Source organism: Gymnodraco acuticeps, unplaced genomic scaffold, assembly GCF_902827175.1.
Source record: "Gymnodraco acuticeps unplaced genomic scaffold, fGymAcu1.1, whole genome shotgun sequence".
NCBI lineage: Eukaryota > Metazoa > Chordata > Actinopteri > Perciformes > Bathydraconidae > Gymnodraco > Gymnodraco acuticeps.
In genome coordinates, this window is record NW_022991064.1 from 2117356 (window position 1) to 2141038 (window position 23683).

The window sequence follows — 23683 nt, forward strand, 5'->3', positions numbered from 1 at the left end:
AACCTCTTCTCCAGTACTAGCATGTGTTTAGTCCTACTCTTTAAACATGAAAAACAATCTTAAACACAGCTCTGAAGAAGACAAACAAATGTGTTTATTTGTTGTTGTTGTTTTTAAAGATAAATACATGACTTGTGCACACACATATGCACCTCGATGTAGGGCCACGGTTTTAATATTACAAAACACTCTGGTGCCATAGAGAGTAACATATTTCCCAGTTGTTTTCACACTGTGTTGACTTGCCATTTACTTGGGCTTCCTCGTAATATTTCCGACGGTCCCTGAAGGTGTGGCTGACTGAGGAGGCTCCTCCCCAACAACAGTTCCCGACCTCCGACGAGAATTCAAGCAAGCTGCCACATTGAAGAGGACCTAGCAGCGCTTTTCTACACTCCCTCCACTTTCTCCGGGGTAGTCACGGGATTTCAATGTTCAACCTGCTCTTTGTAAGTACCTAATAAACCTAAATAACTATTACTGACCCGTTTGAACTTGTCTCTGATATGATCGCAGCTACACAGATCCGCAGGAGGGTAGAAGTTGGGCTACATTTTGTTGAGATGATTAGCACAACACAACACAAGGGAGCTAAAGTAAGTTACATGTATGATAAGACTTGAGTGTAGCCACATTAGCTCGCTGAAAATATTGGCTACGCACCATTATCACATTGTGCCAAAGTGTATTCATTTCATTATTATTCCCGTCCTCAAGTATGTTATCTCTAGAATAGCGAGTCGTATCTCTGTCTTCTCCTCAAACGCTGCTGGGAAAAGCAAAGTGACGGAGATGAGCTAACATGCTAACCAATATAGCTTCGTTAGCATGCTAGCAAGGCTATGGCTACTTCCTAGAATAACAATAAGACACATCTTCATACATTTGACTAGCAGTATTATTGTGGTACCACTTGGTTATCATTTGAAAAACGACACAGTATATGTATTTTGCCATGTTGTCTACACTGAACGTCGTCCGCAATTTTATTAAATAAGGGCTAATGTTACCCATAGCAGCACAATGAGCTATTGGTATCAGTAAAGGTAGCTTTTCTCATAAACATCCAGCTTAACATTAACGATGTTTCGGTTTTAACTACTGTCTTGGCATTGACGACAGCATCACATTTTTAAAGATGTGTAAAATATAACCAGCTGTTGTGATTTCCAGTGGTTTTTGTGCTTCTTCTGGTGTTTGGTAGTGGACTCGACAGACGTCGGTAGTAGTGAGAAGCTTGAGGTATAGATGGCGGCTGAGCTAACTGCCTTCCGCCCTTTGTGACAGATCTTGACCCAGAGCATGGTTGACTCATTATTGAAGCCACATGTCAGGCTTACATATTAATAACACAATTAAGTTATCGATATATCCGGTCTATTTCATCGTGTCTTGGGTATTGTCAAACTGCTGTCTTTATTGTTAACTAGCCGGGTTTTACTCCGTTATTATTCGCCAGCCTTTCATGTCAAAATATAGCTAGCATTGAGGTTTTGTGAGTATCTAATGTAGCCTTGTCTGTTTTTTTAAGGCACCTCGCCATTTAGCTTTGTTGGATGAAGTAAAATGAGGAAATGCACTTGGGGAGGAAGTTGACTAGAGCAGCTGTGACACTAAAGGCCGCAGCACATTCCCATGCCTCTCAGTTTTCAATTTATGACCTTCCTATGGTTTCAGTCTCTGCTCTGGAATACATTCTAGTGGGTGGCTGATACAAATGAATAGCTTTGAACACTCCTAACAACATGGGTGGATGCGTCAATGAGTAACTGGTGTAACAGGTAAGCTAATTACATTCCTGCCTATGAGTCAGTGCAAGGTGACCCAATTTGCCTGCAGATAATATAGAAGATGTGATCCGTTCAATGCCATCAATCTTCCAAACAAACTGAGGGCATAGCAATTAGGGTAGAAGTAACATGATATTCCTGGTATTACTAGTAAGTGTTCAATTCCAATAACTGCAACAATAACAAAGACATTCTTCATGAAAATGAAAAAAACTTGATGCAGTATCACTAAGTCTTTATTCTCTATTCAGATGTTATTGTGGAAGTAGGTCACTCATACTTGTGACCTTCTTTATGGTAAAGTTAATCGACAGTCCAATCTAGAAATAGCTTGCTTCTCTCAGTGCACATTCATGGGATACCACACTTCAAGTCAAACTCACTTTATCTCATTGTTGTGCACATTTGTAAGCTATGCAAAGGCAATCCTAACCTTCATTTTGCGGCATCATGGTTGGACTTTGAGAAAGAAATATCTTCATTTTGCCAGCCGTGTTCGGCTTGTTTCATTTGGTGTACATAAAGACTGAATCTCTTGTATCGGTTCTAAATCTAGCTGAGTGCTTGCATGACATTTTCACACCAACAGACTGGTGGTTGCGTTGTCTACAGGCAGCATGAAGAAAGGCAATGTGACAAGTGGAGAAGTTCTCAGCCTTGGTTACCGTAACTGAGAAAGGTGAGCCCAGTGTACAGTAACATGACACCAATTTACAGAGGAGGTTACTGGGGGAGAGGAGCACCTATGTTGTGGCCTGCTGGCAGGCGGCCCATCTAGCCACAGGGTGGCTGTGAGTGTTGAAAGGTAGGGTTGAAGAGGCCCGTTCCACAGTGGCTGGCTTAACAGATTTGGCCAATTTAAAATCGAGTTATGCCCCCGGGTGTCTGGTAGTGTTGAGAATGGAACACAAGCTTTGGTTTTACTATGTGTTCGCCTGCTAAGATCCTTGGCTCCAGAGCACATTTGTTGTGTTGAAATCATCCCAAAGTGGAAAGCCAGGTTTAGATGCCCATACTTTTGTTCTCTTCACATTTCCAGCAGTTTAGTGAAAAGCCATATATAATTATGCATTAGTAGCCATGGGTACCTTGTGTGTTTCTCATCCTGTGTGTTGGTTAATCATGCCCTACTCGGCACGATGTTCGTTTACTGTTGTTGCCACAGCGCTGGGATGAAGCAAAGGCAGTGGCTCTATAGCAGTGCCTGCCAGACTGACACCTCTGACTTCTAGATGCTGCTGTGCAAGGCTGCCTTTTGAAGCTATAGCAACAGGTAGGAATAGGATCCTCCTTTGTTATTTGTGTTTACAGTGTCCATGTCTAGTTACAGCTGCTGATAGCAGGGGAACACACTGTCAATGCCAAAACATGCTATTGTAAAGCATGTTGTTATTGTTATTAGAGCTGTTTGTATGTTGTTGCTCACCTTGATCTAGAAAGGGTTCTAGGTTTGAAGCAACTGTAGTCTAGAGAATGCTTGGTTATTACACCTAAACAAGCTTACTGTGTTGTTTCTATTGCCTAGGCACTGTTATGCTTATCACTGGAGCATGGCTTTTTCTCCATTTCCTTAAGCAGCTTATAAAACGCAATACATCGTTGACTACCTCTCACAACACGACTTCAAACTAATTAATTGTGGCTATAATCGCAGGAAAAAATATGTTGTACTTAAAGCTGATTTTAAGATCACAGGTTCTAGATCAGTGCTTATGGGCTGCACCCCCCTACTGCTTCTCCATCTTTGCTCTGTGAATATTTAAAGAGCACCATTGCTCTTCTCTGATTTCTTCATAAGGGACACCACAATTCCCACCAGGAGCACTTGTTGCTACTGCTGAGATAATCGTTGGTATGGCAACAGGCATCCCTCGATGCCGCTGTCACAGGGCCAACTTCGTTTCCAAATGTCAGAAGAATGGACGCCACAGTGGGACTCTGCCCCTCGGGGAAAATGCGAGCAGACTTCTCTTCTCTGAGTGTCGGGCCTCCTGTAATCAAACTTATTTTAGATTAGAAAATCACTATGATTAGTTGAGACTAATTACTGTCATCATTGTGTCCTACATTGACTCTGAATATTTCTGACATCTAAATAACAAGACGGAGTCACAATCCAGACACACCCACACCTTTAGTCTCTAGAACTGGTTTATCGCCCCAGAAAGTGTCCGTCAGTTATTTAACTGGGAGGACACGCCTTGTGTTCACATTGAATCATCTGTATTATTGTTGTGCAGATCTTAGCCTCCTGCCAGCTTTAGTACTCACTGTTCATGCTTTAGCGTGTTGGGAAACAGGTGGAGGTGTGTATCACTGCTGTGACAAATGTCTGCCCAGACACGGAGATGTTTTTATCTGGAGTCGATTGTGACAAAGGAGCTTATAGATGGCTGAATAATGTCACTAAACCTGAGAATTTGAACGTAAGGAAAAAAGTAAAGGTAACTATCCTTTCTTTGGGTGGTTGCAGCTTCGAAGAATACAATCTATTTCTTTGTACACATATCTATAGAATGATAGTATCTCATTAAACACAAAATAATGGGCAACTTTCCCCTGTCGCCTGACTTACTTTAAACTTCATTGCAACATCATATCCATGGATGTTCTGAACGGATGAGTTTTTAACCAAGCTTTAGTGATCCATTATAACATTAGGTAAATATTCAAACTGACACGGGTTAACGTTTCAATCATTTATGGCTCTAACCAGGAATGTCTCAATTATATTTAATAAGTAATCCTGAATGTACACGGATAGTTTTATGCTAGATTAATTATTTAGGCATTGCATGAAATCCCATTCAGCGGTGTATGACAGTTGGTACGTTTTTCTCCTGTCTCTTTAACTAGTTGCCTTATGTCATCAGTCTATCAGTCAGGTGTTTAATCTGTTGACAAGTGTGATTAAAAGTGCTACTAAGCTTCAACAACAACAGAACAGGCTTTTGTTCGGTTATGTTTTCCTCTTGTCATTCCCATTTCCAGGGTATTGAGCGCAGGACTCTTTCAGTCCTTTCCAGAGACGGATCAGTCTTTTCCTTCCCCCCCTAAGCGCTATCAGAGGCCTTTGATCATCACAATGTTTATCTGTGCTCACTCAGAGCCTACAAAGCACTGTGATAAGTGGGCTTTGCCATGCGTGAGTACGTGCGCACGGGGTGCTCGTCTGTCCATGGTAATAAGGAGGATACATATTCTCCGCCCCCTCCTCTCCAGCACGTTTACACGGACACACGCAGCGTGAGCAACAAGCACTCTGCGGGAAGATTAGCTCCTGTCCTCCGGGAGCAGAGAGATGCAACCTGTTGTACTGAATACGGGACATAATGAGGATGCTTGTCAACCAAAAATGATACTTGGATGGGACTGCCATCATAATCTTTTTACGCACGTATCATTTAGATTTCTCAGTTTGATAGAAATATCGATTACGAATGGTTAATATAGAAGGCTTGATTCAGCGTCGGAAGCATTCAATGACAAAGCAGATGTACCTAAGGCGCACACCTATTTGCATCAACATTATATACCAAGCTGCTGATACAGATGAAGGTTACAGTTAGAGATAAGTGGATGTAAACAAGAAGGACTTCACAGTTTCTGTATTGAATAAATGTTTGTTCTGTCTCTGCTCTGACAAACCGCAGAACCGGTCTTTGTGTTATATGCAGAAGGCATGTTTTTAGACTAATTTAAATGTTGCAGAAGTGTTCAAAAAAGAATCGCAACAGCAGTTGAGTTCTTCCCCGTGCCATGACACATGCATTCTTGTCTGTTCCTTTGAGCCAGTATGTAGCCTAACAATGTGTATATATGCATGATGTCTGTTTTTTAAATTATTTTGAAACTGCAATATATTATTGCAAAGTATTGACTCGTGTCTAGTTACTGTGTTGCCTGCAAAGCAGTGTCTTCACTGATCAGTGTCTTACCAAATGAAAGGCCACTGTCAATGTATGGTAACATGAAAACAAGTGGACTGTCTTTTTAATTGTTTGTTTTACAGACCAAAATAATCAGGCAAGCAATCTATCATTTAAACTGCCTGTCAACCTAAAAGCATATACATATTTAAGCCCGTCAACCTAAAAGCTTTGCATCAGTACCCCAGGGTTCAAGCTATCGTCGTCACGGCATCCTGTTATATCAGAGCTTTTACGCTATTTTCAACCTTTTTTACTTGTTATGTTAAGAAGTTGGCTTTAATTGTTGTGTTTTCTAAATAAGGCTCCTGTTGTGTAACAAAATACTTGTTAAAAACCACCAATTTTGCCCTACAGCAGTATTCTTATATAAAGTCTCATCCAGCATTCCTTTTCTGTCAGAGAGCACACTGGTACTAAGCCCTTTGTCAGTTCCGTTAACTTCTGATGCTTCTTTCCTCGCATGCCCTCTCTACAGACATTTGCCAATTTTTTTAACAAAGCGCGTGAATCTTTAAACCCTTTTTTAAGAGGTCTGTCGTGGCTTGAAGAATCCGACTTGTAGGCAGCTTTGAGGTCTGTTTGGTTGGAGGGTGGCATTCACAAAGTGTCTGGACCCCCAACCTATTTCGAGGCTTGATCAACACAGTCCACCCACATACAAAAGGAGGGGTGTTTTGTTTACAAGCTAGTTTAAATGGAAAGTCTTAATAATAAAGATTTTAAAGACATATCTTCGTTTTGCCATTTCGGTTTCATTTTGATGACCACAAGATCTTTGTACCGTTTCGGTTTGTGCCTCCCTTTGCTTTCTTTCTCCTTAGAGCAGAGGTGTCCACATTTTTTTCACCGAGGGCCACATTCAGTAAAATATACGAAGGGCTGGGCCACTTGTAGCGGTATATTGCCTCATAAGTTAAATGATAAGTTGGCAAAATGTAGGTAAATTAGGCTTGATACATGAATATGCTGTAAGAAAAAAACAGCCAACATCGCATCTCTCTATAGGGTTTAATTGATCTTGTTGGCAGCTCATTCCTTAAAACAGAAGCCTCTGTGATTATAATAAGATGAAATATGAAGGGTCTATTTCAAGTTTGTTGTGTAAATAAGTCATTGGGCTTTCTTTTTGAAAGTGGGCTGATTATAGGGATGCATATCGTTGACTTTTTTACGATACCGATACCACTGAATGATACCGATACATATCGTGATACTTTCATGTTGCATAAGGGAACAATTGAAGCGCTTTATGATATAGTTAACATGTCAAATGAATATTAAAATTAATTGTGGGACTTCGACCTTTTAGTACTGAACAAACAATGAAAACACGTTTGACAACACGGGCTTGAAGACTGTACATTCCTGTACTCTGATTTGATGTGACAGTAGCAAATGTTTTGAGAGGTTGTGTTGCCGCCTTTCCCATAAATAAACTTCTCGCAGTGGTTACAGACCCCACCATTCAGACTGGCAGTGGTTACAGACCCCACCATTCAGACTGGCAGTGGTTACAGACCCCACCATTCAGACTGGCAGTGGTTACAGACCCCACCATTCAGACTGGCAGTGGTTACAGACCCCACCATTCAGACTGGCAGTGGTTACAGACCCCACCATTCAGACTGGCAGTGGTTACAGACCCCACCATTCAGACTGGCAGTGGTTACAGACCCCACCATTCAGACTGGCAGTGGTTACAGACCCCACCATTCAGACTGGCAGTGGTTACAGACCCCACCATTCAGACTCGCAGTCATATGCAGCCACACTTTAGCCGACATCGGGCTAATGAAAAAACAAAAGCTAACCGAAAGGCTCAGACCTTCTTGAGGAAGGTGAAGGGCGTTGCTTGGCAATCAAGCCAAGACCGTTGCAAGACCGTTGCAAGACGCGCGATCTGATTGGCTGGCGGTTTGGGCGTGAGTTTAAGGATATTACGCCTAACTTTATATAAAAAAATCGGATCTGATTTCGGTACGGTATACCGTAGCCGCCAGTAACCGGTATTTGCACCCCTAGCTGATTAACACATGAATACTACTGTGTAATATATTTTTACATATATATTTAAGAAGTACAATATAAGAAAAGCACAAGTTTAATTTGTGGGCCATATTTCATTATACATTTTTTATTTGCTGAGGGCCGATTCTAAATGGCCTGCGGGCCGCATTTGGCCCCCGGGCAGTAGTTTGGACACCCCTGCCTTAGAGACATCGTGTCCTGTGGTTTTCTTTTAAATCCATTTCCTTCCCAAAGTGGGGAGCCTGTACATCTCAGGGGTCTGTGGTAATCCAGCTGGGAAAGACACACGTTTTATATTTTAAACTGAGACAACCACAACCCTGAGTCAGGCTGCGTTAGGCAGGTAAACACAGACATGACTAGTTGTGATTCATGTCCCAATTCAGGGGTAGACATTAAGGGTAAAAAGCCACTGGTCCTCCGGGCCGGTGGAATTGTATTGTCACTGGCCCCACCATTGTAACCACATTCATCCAAAAAAGTAATTTATGCACTAACTACATTACTACTTGTACTACAACATTTGAACAATCAGTTCTTCCTCAATTGTTCATATTTGGTTTATTAAAATAATGATATTGTGGTCATTGTTAAAAAATGTCTGCTATTATGAGTATTATTATTTGTATAATGCGCTTTCTGCCTTCCTGTCATCAGGAGTTAGACATGTAATGGCTATAGATCAGATTAGATCCTTCATTCTCCTAAACTGCTGGGACATCTCCCTAAAGCCAATACCTTTATATGTTCTACTCTTCACTTACTTGTCAGCATAGGTCGGCATTGATGTACAGAGCCGACAGAAGACCTTGTTTGTATTGGCATCATATTGAGAGGTGCAGTGACGCGTCCTAAAACCAGGAAGTAAGCTGCTGGTTCCCTCGACAAAAAGCAATGGGATTTCTCCACAGGGTTTTGGAAAATAGCTGGAAATAAGGTCTGTGGAAAACAAACCGGTTTGATAAATGCACGTTTTGTTCAGCTGGATAATCTCCACATGTCTACCCTACTTTTATAATGTTCGAATCATAAATCTAATCGATAGATTATAAAAGGGTTTTAGGATGCGTCACTGCACCACTCTATAGAAGCCAACTCCATCGATCAGCTGGCTGAAACTTTCTCTCCCTCTTCTTCTCATGCTCCCTGTCACTCTCCTTGAACTCCTCCGGTGACTTTCTTTTATTTGAAGATTGTTTTTTGCCCTGCGCTTGGCCGGTTACCGCTGGTATTAAAAACATTTTTGGCGAATGGTTAGGTGGCGCGATAGTCAGAAGTGAAGGAGCCCGCTCGCGCTGCGCGACTCACGAAACGCTATGTTGTAGCGTTGATAAACGAAACAATTGAACAAAATTGCTAATCAAAATACCAATACCACAGGAAACCATTTTTTTTAAACAATATTTTTAGTGGCCCGAGCGGGCAAGTGGAAAGTACGTCATGCTGGCCCGGGGTGTCTAAATAGTGCTTCCGGGCCAGCGGGCCAATTATAATGTCGAGCCCTGCAATTATAAATCTCTGATTAGGAAACTCGGTCCAAGGAGCCTTTTATTATTACTCATTCACAGATCTTTGCTGTGCTGCTTTGTGTTACTCCATTCATACATGTATACACGTAATAATGCTGCCGTGTGATACTGCACAAATGTAAGAGTCGCTGCACAAGATATTTAAACCTGCAGATGAAGTTACTGAATTTGACTTTCAAATGTGTTCATTAAGTTATTTAATGGATTTCCCTTAAACCTTGGAAGAGACGGGTCATTTCTTCTTCAAATGTTACATTTTTGTATTCTTTTTTAGAAATGTCTTGTCAACAATGGCCTCTTCGATAATAAATCATGTGATGTGTTTTAGAGAAGTCGAATAGATAACATAGAATAGCATACATTTGTGCGATTTAAGTTCTAGAGCAGTTTCTGGGAGTCAGCAGCTGGAAAAAAAGTATTTGTATATTTATTTGGTGAAGTCTGAAATGATTTCAAGTACAATTTAGCCAAGATAGTACTACTTACCATACTTGAGTTTATATGCGATCAAATATTGAAATCAATATCTAGGATCCAGGAACTAAGCGGCTTGGGTGATGCCATTTTCAAGCTTTGTAAGACAGAAAGCCCATATTCTCAAACCTCGTGTGAATACAACTTTCTGTTAAATGTATAAAAAAAAAGGAAACTCAACCCGGCTGACTCCAGGCTCTGTACACACAAATCCAGCTCTTTGTGTATAAATGGCATCCTGGAGTCTGTTGTGGTTTGGTGTTAGGGTCTCCCACGCAACGAACCCTTCCCTACCCTACCCTCATGGCAGGTGAAGTAAAGGTGCTGTTCTTAGAAAGGACTTCCACTCTGTTACATTCTCAGAAAGTAATGGGCGGTCATGTTATCAGAATTCAGTCAACAAAGCATGAGGCCACACATAATCTACCGACTTGAATATCACTTTCAGCTTGACGCTCCTGTTTGCAAACCCCGGGGGTGTTCTGCTCATAGGAGACACGGCAAAAGCTTCGGATCTGTTTTGGGAGTTTCGCTCATAGCCTCTATCTCTGTGCCTTCCTGTCCCAGCATGCCTAGAGTTTTCATTCTTGCTTGTTACACTACATCAACTGGTGAGGCTCAGTAAAAAGGATTAGTAGCTTAACTAGTGTAGTTATGTGTGTTTGCTTTTTTGCTTGCATGTCGGTTTGTCTTTTTGTGTTTTCAAACATGACTGATGGCCAGGGAGGGTGGTGCACACTATTTCCTTTATGTGTGTACTGTTTTCTGAATGGTGTGTTGACCTGTCACCACACTCCGCATTTGACGGGCCCCGTCAGTCTTGGACTGTCCCGACGAGTCCAGAGCACACTCTCGTCCTCTTTGAGCATGAAGTGAATTCCCTAATGTCTGTGATGCACTAAGGACGTACAATGTTACATTAAGATCATTTTCAGTCTTTTAAGGCCCAAGAACTTTAAAGCAACATTTGTTTGGGAGCTATAACTGAAGGTTGGCTTTCTTTCAAACTACGTCAAACATGTGAACATCTAAAGGTTACTTACTGTTACTTAGTGTCAGCTGACATGCGAAAGGGGAACGAGTCCTGCCTTTGAATGTGACATTGCATAAATAGTTTTTGTTTTGGGGAAGGAATTTCCTTTGTGCTTATGCTATGATATATTAAGCTAAACACTTGTTTGTTGTTAAATGCAAAACACACTGATGTTGCTAGGTATGCATGCTGCGTCTCTGATGGATTGAAACCTTAAAGGACAAACTAAACATACCGTTGATGCATATCCTGTCCCTGATAATCAAAAGGGTCGCACAGTACTTGTAGGATGATACAGTCGTAATTGGCGTTTAACCAAAAGTTGAAACGCTTTCAACAGAAAAAAGTGGCAGACATGAAGCGCAGAGCCCAGATCAGAGGATTAACGTGACCTTGTTGCATGCTGGGTGAAAAAGGAAAGACACCTGAAAACGTTGTCGCGGGGACAAACCACTTCCTGCGCCTGGCTTGTCAAATTTGGTAACTGCGACAGCTGTTTTGATAATGCAATTCCATCGTTTTCGAGATGTTATCCAGTTTTAAGGCACGCTCCGACTTGTGGTTAAACTTTACCCGTCTCGAGGTGGACAATGCTCGTTACCAAGAGTGCAATAAGAGTTTAGCATGTAAGGGCGGTAACACGAGCAGGTTATCTAAACATTTAGTAAAAGTGCTCCACGTTCAGACGGAGGAATGTACCGGGTTCAACCGTCTTTCTAGCAGCTCTGTAGCTCCATCCACGAGTAACGTTTCCACGTCAGGTGTTATGTATGCTAGCAGCAACACACGGAGTTAACTCCATTACACAAACATGGGTTAATGATTAGAGGTAACAGTTATTTATTTTGTATTTAAGTTTCAGCTATTCTGTCATCAGATTATTTAATACGATTTGTTAAAACATTATTTCTTTTGATGTGAAATATTATTTATTTAATTTAAATAAAAAGCAATGTTAGTTTTGTTCACAATTTGTTTAGTTAGTTTACCTTATTTTTTCTCTCCAAAAGAACCGACAAAAGACCGGATCGATAAGCGGTATCGATAAAAGTAGTAGTACCGTTAAAACCTTAACGATACCCATCCCTATGTAGGTGACCCGCATTACCGTTTTGAAGTGGACAAGTTATGGCTTTTCTGACGCACACTAAAGTTTGATACTAACTTTCACACCTCACTGAATGCAACTTCTGCAACGTCCAGAAAAATAACTGAAAAACACCCTTAAAGTCGAAATATGAGCTTTTCCGCACACATTTGTCCTCTGTTTAGCTTTTCACTGTCATTGAGGTCTGCCAGCTGTTGCTTTTTCTCTTCGTTTCCCAGCACTCATTTGGGATGAACGAGTGCCCTCTTTATCTCTACTTTGCGGTTCGTATGAGCACAAAGTTGGGTTGAAAAACGGCTCCAATTCAACAATCTCCCACCCATCCTATCAACTTAATTGAGTCACTGACATGAACCAGCTGGGACCACTGATCCTCTGTTTTATCTCTGCCACATTCCCTGCCAAGCTCAAAACTTGCCTTTTTTCATTTGCGGTCATAACCACTTGTTTAATTTGACGTATCCATTGTTGTGTCGTCTTGATTTTTCTTCACATCTTACCAGCTTTCCTTATGTAACTATTACCTCCTTGACATTTCCAAGCGTATCTTTTTTTTTATGGTATTCAAAGAGGTCACAGGAATGAAAACATGTAACATTTGGCCTCGTTTTTTTATTCCCACTGATTGACTGCTGGTTTGACTGTGGCTGTCAATAGTTTCCCACTCCTGCGAGTTCCAGATCATAAGGCTTTATTTGGACATTTGAAATGAGAACACACTACTTCCCTTTCACCTTGTTGTTATGCGTTTGTGTTTATACTCTTCTACAAAGTTGTCAGAAAGGAGAAGTGGGTGCAATGAGTGTAGCAAGCAGGTGGGTATGTGGGCCAAGAGTGTCAGAGCCTTTATCTTTCTCGTGCCGTCCATGCCGCTCCCACACAGCGGAGAAGCCCTCCAGCTGCTTCAAGGCAGTACAGTCTGGTCACTCCCGGTCTGCCTCCAGTCAAAACAGCAGTGAGACAACCTCAGAGCAACACAGGGCTGCTTGCCATACTAACAGCTCTCACAAGGGGGTAAGAACGTAGACTCAGACATTCCACATTCTGTGTAAAAGTCTGTTTTACCACCAGTCTGTATATCCCATCCAGACATTTGGGCTCATTTACTTGTGTGTGTTTTCCTTGCTAATTTTAGAATAACCCCCTCGCCCTTGTGGCAAACGTATTGCCCCAGCCAGCTTGTGGCTATCTCCACTGTGTACAGAGCAGTGGTGAACCGTCAGGGCCTTCAAGGTATTCAGAGAATACCCTGGAACACTCGGATAAAACAAACTCGATTTAATTATATAAATGAAATGTATGTTAAATGAGAATCTGATCTGTAATATTACGTTGATTTGTTTGTCCTTCTCGGTCCATGCCCTACGCATTTCAGTGGTTTTGTAAAGCAACCAGGCGGCGGAGGGTTTGTGTGTGTCTACAGAAGGTCCAGTTGTGATAGACACAGTTCGCCACTGGTACATAGTGTATGTTTAAAGCTGTAGTGGTGCGCAAATGATGAGGATTGGCTATCGAGTGTTGGGAAGAGCTGCCTTCGCTCTATAATGATAGAGTCCCATGGCAGTGAAACCCTTAACAATGTGGAAGGCTTTCAATTAGGACTCCCACTGTAGCAGTTGGCTCCTTGCACTTTAGCTGCAATAACGTCCACAGTCTTCCTATCTATGGCTGATATTAGGAGCTGTCCATTGAAAATATGAAGTCATATAATCTGCTACTGTATGACAACGATAAGGAGCAGTTGCCCTATATTTTCAAATCACGTAACATTTAAACAGGTGTTACATCATTCATTTTTAAAAACCTGACGGGTTTAATGCTTTGCTAGAAAAGACTTGAATCACCCAAAGGTGATGAGTTAGCGCTTGCAGGATACCCATGCCCTGATTCCCAGTCTTTAGAGATTGTATCACCTGTTTATAATTTTTTGTGTCCTTTTCTGTCCTAAGATATCGCAGCCCTTATCAGCAAGTACTCTTCCTGCTCTCTCACACTTCCCATCTCTCTCCTTCTGTTCTTTCTCCGGGGTCACTGAAGGCGATTTGTAGCTTTGCCAAGACAATCAATACAATGACTGTAGAGAAGAAATCATTAGTTTGGATGAAATATGACCCTTTTGTTAATCACAGGGTTCCCGCGGGGTCTTAAAGTCTTACATTTGATAATCAGAATTTAAGGCCTTAAAAAGTCTTGAATATGATCAAAAAAATAAGAAAGGTCTTGCATACGATTTAGGTCTTAAAAATTATCGGATTTTACACACACACACTTTTTGTCAAACAAAGTTCTGTGTGCTCAGTCATCGCTCTTATGTTGAACATGAATACATTTACTTTGTAAGTAATTATGGGACGTATTTCTTCTTGTCTTAAATTCTATTCAAAGTGGTCTTAAAAAGTCTTACATTTGAGTTGGTGAAACCGGCAGGAACCCTGAATCATTTAAGTATGATAGTTAGTGTGTGAAAAAAGAAGGCAGGCTAAAACATAGTTTAGGAAACTGCATCCTTCGAAGTACTTTTGGACATAAGGACACACAGATTGACCTTTTTATAATATGGGAAGACTGGTCTATAATAAATGTAAATATCAGGTGCAGCTACAAATGACTGTATGCTTTCTTCTAGATTGTTCATCTAAAGTGAAACTGCATATCTCCCACCCATGTTTAACTGAGCTGAAGGAGGTGTACAACATGCACATTGCTTCCTGTGTGGTGAAAGCCCATGTGTTTTCTTAAACAAACAGTGTGTGTTTGTTTTGTTCTTCTCATCTGTGCAGTGTGTGTCTGCAGAACCGGTTTGCAAATGTCAGAGTGATTTGCATGTGGGTTCCAGGCAGCGCAGACCTGGTATTACCACAGTTTACCCACTTCTCTATTGACAAGCTCACTCAGCACTTAGACAACACTTTTAGTTGTCTACACTATATTGAAAAATAACACAACTTAACCAATCTGCTTTTATGTTTGGTTAATGAAGCGTTGACTTTTTTCATGTCTCCGTTTATACCCGTGTGATCTTTGAAAATAGCCATCTTGCTCTTTCTAACGCTCCTTTTGAATGCATTTGAAAGGCAGACTGTATGAAGTAGGGCTGCTGGATTATGGCAAAAATCATAATCTCGATTATTTGGGTCAATAATTGGAGTTGCGATTATTCATTGACTTTGAAAACATCCATTTATTGGAGAAAACAATTGGAGCAGTATGTTTTTAACAGTTGATTACCCTGAACTTTAAGTTTAATTCAACTGAAGAAAAAAACAAATAATGGTTTTATTTCGATTACGTTGTTTTCGTGATTAAATGAATTGAGCAGCCCTAGTATGAAGTCACTTGGTGCTTCTGGGCAACCATCCACAAACCAGCTGCTTTTCATCTTTTAGCATAAGCTGTCATTGTGGTGTCCTTGGTGTGTCTGCTAGCTCTTTTCTCTTCAGTTTTTCCCTCCATGTTTCAGGCTCTCTTTACTGTCTACTCCACTTTCCACGGTCAGGTTCACCCTCGCCTTTCTGGAGGATCAGAAGCAGACGAGCCTTTTAACATCCGGTTACCCTTTTCCCCCAGCTTCAGTTGTCTGCATGCCGTAATGCCACATTGTGTTCGGTACCGCTCCGAGGCGGTAATTAAGACGTCACTGAGGATCTTGGCCATCATGCAAGAAAAACCAAGGCTGTTTTCTGAGTGTTGCCAAGTATAAAAGACTGAGGGGGGGGGAGAGACATTTATGGTTGATACATCCACACGACAGCGGCTCTGTACTTGGCATTTAACGGAGGATCGGTTCAAGGTTCAATCGATATCGGCCGATACTCACTCTCTACCGATCGATCGGTGCTCACATGCCGATCGCGAGAGCATGACGTAAAATACATGACACTTTTCTCTGTGTGTGGCTAAACAAGCTCGCCAAAATGGCTTCACCGGTCTGGCATTATTTTAAGGTGTCCGAAAAAGACAGTAAAATAGTGGTATGCAACGTGTGTGAAGCAGAAATCCTGCAGCTCCGCCCGCCAGACAGGTAAGCGCAGCGAAACACACAAGAGTTAGACCTAACACACTTAGCTATTTTATCTACCTCTGGAACTAGCTAAACTAGTTATACATATATGTATTCTTCACTGTCGGGTCTCTCATTACTGGATCAGTGAGCTGCATGAGATAGGCTACTGACAGGCTGTCAGGAGAGGGAGAGAGGGGGAGAGAGGGGGAGAGAGAGAGAGAGAGGAAAAGAGAGCGCTTCCGCTCATTTCTCCCGTGTTATTATCCAAAGTGAATGTAAACTTGAATAATATACATCATTTGAATGTAATAATTAAGTTGATTGTTGTTTGTGGAAGCTCCAGTTAATGAGCCCCATTAACTGAGTTTTAAACATCACTTTAAATGGAAGATTTAAAGTGATGTTTAAATCTTCCATTTAGGCCCCGCCCACTCGATCGGATCGGCGATCGGAGCATCCCTATTGCTAACAATTCGATGGCTAGTCCTTAACCGGGTCTTTTTAGAAAAACATACTGAAAATCAAGCAGGTAGGGTTATAGACTCAATAAAAAATGGTATATGCTTTCTTACAGTTAGGTTAAATACCCCGAGCAAGCAAGAGGAAATCAGACGCAGATTCTTGTCTCAAGAAGGTGAAAAGAAAGAGCGTGAGACTAAAAACTTCGGCCTGTTTGAAGCTTGGCCCACCCGGCAATCCTCACCTTGTGACTACTGCCTGTGACACGGTGCTGAAGTCCAAGCCCTTTCTCTCTGCTTCCCACCCACCAGTGTGTGTGTGTGTGTGTGTGTGTGTGGGTGTGTGTGTGTGTGTGTGTGTGGTGTGTGTGTGTGTGTGTGTTTGGGTGTGTGTGTGGTGTGTGTGTGTGTGTGTGTGTGTGTGTGTGTGTGTGTGTGTGTGTGTGTGTGTGTGTGTGTGTGTGTGTGTGTGTGTGTGGTGTGTGTGTGGTGTGTGTGTGTGGTGTGTGTGTGTGTGTGTGTGTGGTTGTGTGTGGGTGTGTGATGTCGATGTGTGTGTGTGTGTGTGTGGTGTGTGTGTGTGTGTGTGTGTGTGTGTGTGTGTGTGTGTGTGTGTGTGTGTGTGTGTGTGGTGTGTGTGTGTTGTGGTGGTGTGTGTGATGTGGTGTGTGTGTGTGTGTGTGGTGTGTGGTGTGTGTGGTGTGTGTGTGTGTGTGTGTGTGTGTGTGTTGGGTGTGTGTGTGTGTGTGTGTGTGGCTCTGAGACGGCTCCAGCCAGTTTGTGGCGGCTGGGTTTAGACTATCAAGGACTTGGCACAGTTTGACTGCTCCCTCTCTGGCTTGTTACAAACCAGACATTACCTGTGCTGTAAGACGCCCTACGTGTGTGTGCACTCCATACTGAGCATATTATTAGTTTCCATTTTGGTGACAGACAGGTGTTAAATTGAAAGCGGTGATGTAATCCAAAGGTGAACAGCTAAGGCTAAAAGGTGGGCAGACCATGACGGTGCCTTTTCTTGAGTTTCTGGACTTGAAAATGTTAAGATGTCCGTTTAATTTTAAGATGCAGCATTCTTCCTCCATTTTTCTTTTTTATGAATGAATATAAAATGTCACAAAGGATTGTGAAATCAGTTTTATGTTGTGAAAGGTGTGGCATAGAATGGGCGGTGTAGAATAGACAACACTTATGCAATATTAAGATATCTGAAACAACAATATGTGGCCTTCTATCAGGATATTCATATACTGTCCAGCTCGAGGTTGGTGTAAGGCTAAGAAAATGATATCACATCATTTCTAAATGTATATTGCGAGTTAACTATTTTCTGTTTAGTGTAAAGTATCTCCATCTATGCTGCATCATCAAAAACTTGAGAAGATTTTTTTCACTGTCGTCCAATTAGGGGAGCATGAATTGATGATCACGATGGTATTGTTGAATATTGTTCACTCAGTTTTGCATATTCAGCTGCTGAAATACAACACATTGGTTATTCAAATCAAACAATGATTGCATGTCTCTGTCACTAGCAGGTGTGTTTGATGTCATCACTCATGTTTATTTTCTTCTTCAAGGATTCAAGGCTTTTATTGTCATTCGTACATAGCTACAGTGTAGTGAAAATCTTAGTTCCCAGGCTCCTCAAACAGTGCGACACGATAAAATAGTGCAAGTAAATACAATAAAATAGAATAGAAGTAGTGCCATATGAGTCTATATACAAGTGATGCATAATGTTATGGATGTTCTTAGTTCAGGGTTTTAACGTTGTGTTTTCTTTTTGCAGGTTTTCTGTGTCGACTTGAGCCATACCTATATGGCGTGTGTGAGCGGGGAATTCTGCCAGGCACAGCACCTCACCTCCGTGGAGAAGTGAATCGGCCGCCCCCCAAGGGACTACGCTACCCAGAAACCCCCCTGATTTCCAGCATACTAGGAACTGCTGTCTAATCCAAAGTCCCTCTGGGATACCGCGTAGTCCTTGGCCCGACTGCCCTGCCCTGCCCCAACCAATACGACGAGTCTTTGCCCTCTGCTTTCTCCTCGAACAGCCAATCACAAACAGCTCTCCTGAATGGGGTAAACTGACTCCTGGATAGTCTCTCCATCTTTTTCTTTTTCATTACATTTTTTCCCGGTTTTGTATATATTCATTTTTCACATCCCGGAGTACTGTGGACTCGTCTATCTGTTTTGTTACCCTTTTCTGTGTGCATCATCCCATAGTTGAACACCTGTTGTCCTCGTGACCCATTCTCCACCACGTGTTGTCATTTTTATTTATTCTGCCCTTTTTATGAATTCACAATTCTCCTAGCAGTCTTTGCTGACTTCTTCTGAGCCAAAGTCGCTTTCGTTTTGTAAGAGTATTTTTATTGTAATTGTTTTTAAAGCCGTCTCGCCAACATGAACCGCCCCGCTGCAGTCGAGATTAACCACGAGGCCATGAGGTTCCTCATCACTCACAACCCCACCAACGCCACACTCAACAAGTTCACCGAGGTATGAACACACCTGTGCTTCCATCGGTCTTCGGTTTGTTTGCTAGTCCTGTGTTTAACATCCTCTCTTTTTGATGTATTCCAGGACTTGAAGAACTGTGATGTGAACACACTGGTGAGAGTTTGTGATGCCACCTACGATAAGACTCCAGTAGAGAAGGAGGGGATTCAGGTCATTGTAAGAATTGACACACACACACATTTCTAGCAGCCTTTCTTATTGTATGTTTATCCTATTTATCTTACGGTCTTCTTCTCGCTCCCATAGGACTGGCCCTTTGATGATGGCGCTCCTCCGCCCACCCAGATTGTGGACGACTGGCTCAAGCTGCTCAACACCAAGTTCAGAGAGGAGCCCGGCTGCTGCGTCGCTGTGCACTGTGTGGCAGGACTGGGCCGGTGAGTGGACAGCTGCATTACTTTGCTTACTTATTACCCCTTTCCCACCAAACCAGTTCCCGTTCTAGCTCCGTGCTTTTTCTGGTTCCGAACTGGTTCTTATTTGTAGCCCCAGTTGTGTTTCCACTGCCCAGAGCCTGCTGCGTCGTGACGTCACCGTTTACGTCAACAACAACAACACCAACGGCAGACTGTGTCGGGTCGATGCTCATGTTGCTATAAATCATACGAAGCCAGATCAAATTATAGAACGACTCCTCCAACGTTATACTCTTTCCCAGAGTGCAGTTGTTCATTGTTTATTAATGTGGTTCAGCTGCATTTACCGGGCGCTGCAGAGCTGCTCGTCCACCGGAGTTTAGTCTACTTTTAACTCACGGCAGCACAAGCAACTAAAGCATATCCCCCGTGAATGCGTTTCATTCTGAATTGACGCTTTTTGGCATCACAACGCCGTTATTAAAGTTTCACAGGTGACAGGTGAGATAGCATAGCAACCGAAGCTAATCGGATCCATCATGACATCATGTGCCGTTTTCTACAGGCACATTTTACCAGCACATTTTTTATTATGATTCTACTTTGCACACATGTTCTGATTCCACCCGATGACTGCTATAATAAAGTCTACAGGAAGACGTATGAGGCGGTGTGCTGGTCTTCAAAACGGGAAATGAGAGCGAACGGATGGTCATTAAAAGTACGGTAAAAACAAACGGTATCACACTCTGCCTGGTTAGTGTTGCCTCAAACAATTGTGGGTTTTTTACAAGTGTGTGGTCGCGTTCTTGTCAGTTTGCTCAGCGCCCGTAAGTGTGACGTATTTAGTTACTGTTTCTTTACGGGCAGTCGAATGGGGCCAGATTAGAACTGGTTTTAGGGCCAAGAGCCCACTTCCTGTTTCGTGGTTGCAACCTGCTGATAAAAGTCAAAAGAGTCTTTCCCATAAGCTAGTGACAACAATGGCTTCAGCTAAGTTAAGGTGGACTTACCCTGTTTAAGGTGGAACAGCTATTCTCAATGTGGTGACCATCCACTCTTCAGAGGTTTTTTTGGTGCTCTGTAAGAGTCAGTTAACACACACAACTAAATAACTAATCGACAGGTTTCAAGAGTATACATAGGTCTGCTTGTTCTGCTAATATACCGTTATTGTCCTTGTTTCAACTCCATCTTTATTATCACTTCTTCAGTATTCATCACACACCCTTGTGCTGGCTTGGCTAGGTGTGAAACTGGACGTGCTGCACTTGTCCCTGTTTTTCCTGTCTCGTCATAAATGTACACTAATCGCTCTTCCTGCTCCTGTCAGTGATATGCAAATAGGTGTTTAAGTTATCTATCCTAAACGATAACATTCTGTCGCCTCTGGACCTGCAAATAAAAGGAAATAACATTTGCATGTGGTCTTTCCGTTGGTCATGAGGCTGTGCTCATACTCGCAGACCAATGTGTCAGTGAGTTACAGACGAGAAGTTCTAGCGAATAACAACACAAGTGTGAAAACAAAGAAGGCAGAAGCACATGACGTGGGCGAACTGGTGTGAAAGAGTCTTTCCGGACCGCAAGTGCAAAATAAGTCGATAAGTTCCTCAATGGCTTCCAGCATTTTGCATCGCTGGGGCATTCCAGAGGTTCTATAATTACCGGTGTTGGTCAGACTGAGTTTTCTGAGTTCATCTCTTCTTCCCCGTCCGGTGTTTACTGCAGTCGTTTGGGTGCTTTCAGTGTGGGAGGCTGCAGCAGCGTGCCTTGTTGTTGTTTGTCCCTTTTTTCAACAATATTCTCATCCCTCGTTCCACACTATCGCACCGGTTTTTTCTTCTCGTTCCCTTCTCACACACCACCCCTTGAATTGTGTGAGAGAAAAGCCTTCTGAAGGAAATGCCCTATCAGCACTGAGTTTTGACCCTCCAAGTGGACTAGTACGTTTTTATATTTATTTGTTCTCTCATCTGGTGAGAAAGCGGAAGGTTGTCTTACTGTAACTTATCACAGCTTTGTGTGTGCGAGAGGCCCAGGGTGTGAGCACCGTGCCTCAGCAGGGCAACACTGAACCTGTGCACCCCCTGTTGATTTCCCAGGCCCTCTTTCCCAGGTTTAAACCCCCCCTCCCTGCCCCTCCACCATATTACTATGGAGCCCTGTGGACCTTGGCATTTAATCTTCTGTTCTCCCTCTCTCTTTCTGTGATTCTCTCGCTGTCTCCTTGAACGGGTGCGTTGGATTTCTTCACCTCTCAGAGCTCCAGTCTTGGTGGCCTTAGCCCTCATTGAAAGTGGGATGAAGTATGAGGATGCTGTGCAGTTCATAAGGCAGTGAGTACACCTCCTTACTTTTGTGCTTTAAGGTTTTAATAAAGGTCGAGTCTTAAATCAGTCGGTAGTGTCTGAATAAAAAAAATAATCTATCTGGTTTATTGCTCAAATCAATTTAAACAGTTAAATCAGATTTTTGTTTCTTGGTCTGTTTATGAATATTGACATTTGTCAGTCTATAGACTAAATAAAAAAAAGTGATCTTTCTAGAAATGGTACTACAACACAAAAACTAAACAAAGTTGTAACCCTCTGGCTGAGAGTCCAGGAAGTGACTGCTCCCATCCCAGCATGATTGCACATTGACCCCATTTGATCTTTTTACTACTTTATTTGTACAGATTAAACAAACGTCATATAACATGTTAATTATTGAGCGTTAGTCGGGCTGGCCGGTGGATTGTGTTGCGTTGGACTGAGCAAAGCTAGCCGTTTGCTTCTGTTTCCAGTCTTTATTATAAATGCAGCCAACCTTTAAGTAACTCTTAATCTAAGGAAATGTCTGTCTACACTGTCACCCAACCCTCATTTTAAGATATCAGTGGTGTTGTCTGTCAGAAAGAGTGAAAGTATATTTGCCTACACATGGAAAAATACTTGAATCTATATTCTAAACAAAATATATATTCTAAAAATAAAAGGTAGGTTTGCAACACGTTCATTATAATGCATATCATTACAGTAATAACCATAGTGTTCTCTTCTGTGGATATTATTATCCTAATCTCATTCCTCCCCTTTTCCCTCTGCTTTCCACAGGAAGAGACGTGGAGCCTTCAACTCCAAACAGCTTCTTTACCTCGAGAAATACAGACCCAAAATGCGTCTGCGGTTCAAGGATACCAACAGCCACAACTGCTGCGTGCAGTAGGCTCTCTGTCGGTGCATCTTTCTTATGCGCATCATGTGGGGGATCTCCCAACACGGGGAGATTAATAAAAAAAAAAAATGAAGAGTGCTATCAGTAATTATTGTGATGATTTGTTAACACTGAGTCATGGCTAAATGATCAGAGAGCTAGCGAGTGATGGAATGAATGAAACCAGATCTGTGGATCCACCAGCCGAACCAATGAATGGAAGGTCAAAGCACACAGAAAGGCCCGCCTCCCGGTTACACTGTTCAACCATGGGCCACAATTTTTCAACTTGAGTCCATCCTGTTTTTTATTTTTTGTTTTTTGTTTCAGTTGTAACCATGAAATAGCATTTTCCATTTTGTGAATTTTTATTTTTACAAAAAAACCAAGGTGAAATGTTTAATGAATTTTATTTCCACATAATTATTGATATTTTAGGCCAGAATAATGTACCTTTTTAAAAATACATTTTTAAACTTTGAACACATTGTGACTGTCCATATTTTGGTATTGGGGTGTTATTTTTATTTGCACAAAAACTCAAAGGTTCACCAGAAAATGCAGTAATGTTTTCTTTTTTCCCTTCACTTGCTTAACGTCACTTTCAGTTTTAGGGGTTCACTCAGTTTGAATATGTCTGCAATATTTATTCACGAGATATGATATGTGTGGCAGTTATGAGTTTGGCAGGGGCAAGGACACTTTGTTATCCAATAGTTTTGTTGTTGTTTTTTATCCTTTGAGAGCCATGTCTTTTATTTCATCTTTTTTTTAAATCTTGTTGGAGTGCAATAATCAGTCCACCTCAGATAAGCCCACCAAACCCTGCCGCATACACATACACTTCATACCGTCAGTTTAACAGGAAAAAACTCAACAACAGGTACTTTTCCTGCTCTCATGAGTTCTCCTTTACGGGGCTACAATAGGACTTCCCTAAAAATATGCATATTTAACCACACACACAGAGCCTAAGATTCAATCTGAAAGACAAGGTGGAGAAGAATGAAATGGTCAGTTTTTTATCATTGTACCCATTTTGAAAACATCCCCAATTCGTATTGGTTCTTTAAAGATAAATAAATTGAAATAAAAAGCAAATGTTTGTCTTGGTTTCTGTGTTGAATGTTGTCAAATGATATTGTGGTATGCGGATGTAGTTTGAAATCACATTGATTCGATTTTTTTTTCCGAATGTGTAAAACAAAAAATAACTAACGATACAATTAAACATGAGAATTATTA

General features: G+C 41.8%; 1 protein-coding gene across 3 annotated transcripts; it reads left to right on the forward strand.

Moving 5' to 3' along the window:
• Positions 1 to 224: 224 nt before the first annotated feature.
• On the forward strand, positions 225 to 23539 carry ptp4a2b (protein tyrosine phosphatase 4A2b). Of its 3 annotated transcripts, none has more exons than XM_034236744.1 (7): positions 225 to 449; positions 18148 to 18440; positions 18755 to 18863; positions 18948 to 19040; positions 19131 to 19261; positions 21505 to 21579; positions 22339 to 23539. In XM_034236744.1, the coding sequence occupies exons 2-7, from the start codon at positions 18436 to 18438 to the stop codon at positions 22448 to 22450; spliced, it is 525 nt and encodes a 174-aa protein (XP_034092635.1). In that variant the 5' UTR covers positions 225 to 449; positions 18148 to 18435; the 3' UTR covers positions 22451 to 23539. The 3 variants fall into 3 exon arrangements, with proteins under 3 accessions (XP_034092635.1, XP_034092637.1, XP_034092636.1); XM_034236745.1 differs by lacking the exon at positions 225 to 449 and adding an exon at positions 1764 to 1781; XM_034236746.1 differs by lacking the exon at positions 21505 to 21579.
• Positions 23540 to 23683: the final 144 nt, after the last annotated feature.

Coding starts and splice junctions, on each gene's coding strand:
- ptp4a2b (XM_034236744.1), top strand. Junction 18,864..18,947: donor CACTCAACAAGTTCACCGAG/GTATGAACACAC, acceptor GATGTATTCCAG/GACTTGAAGAACTGTGATGT. Junction 21,580..22,338: donor GCTGTGCAGTTCATAAGGCA/GTGAGTACACCT, acceptor TGCTTTCCACAG/GAAGAGACGTGGAGCCTTCA.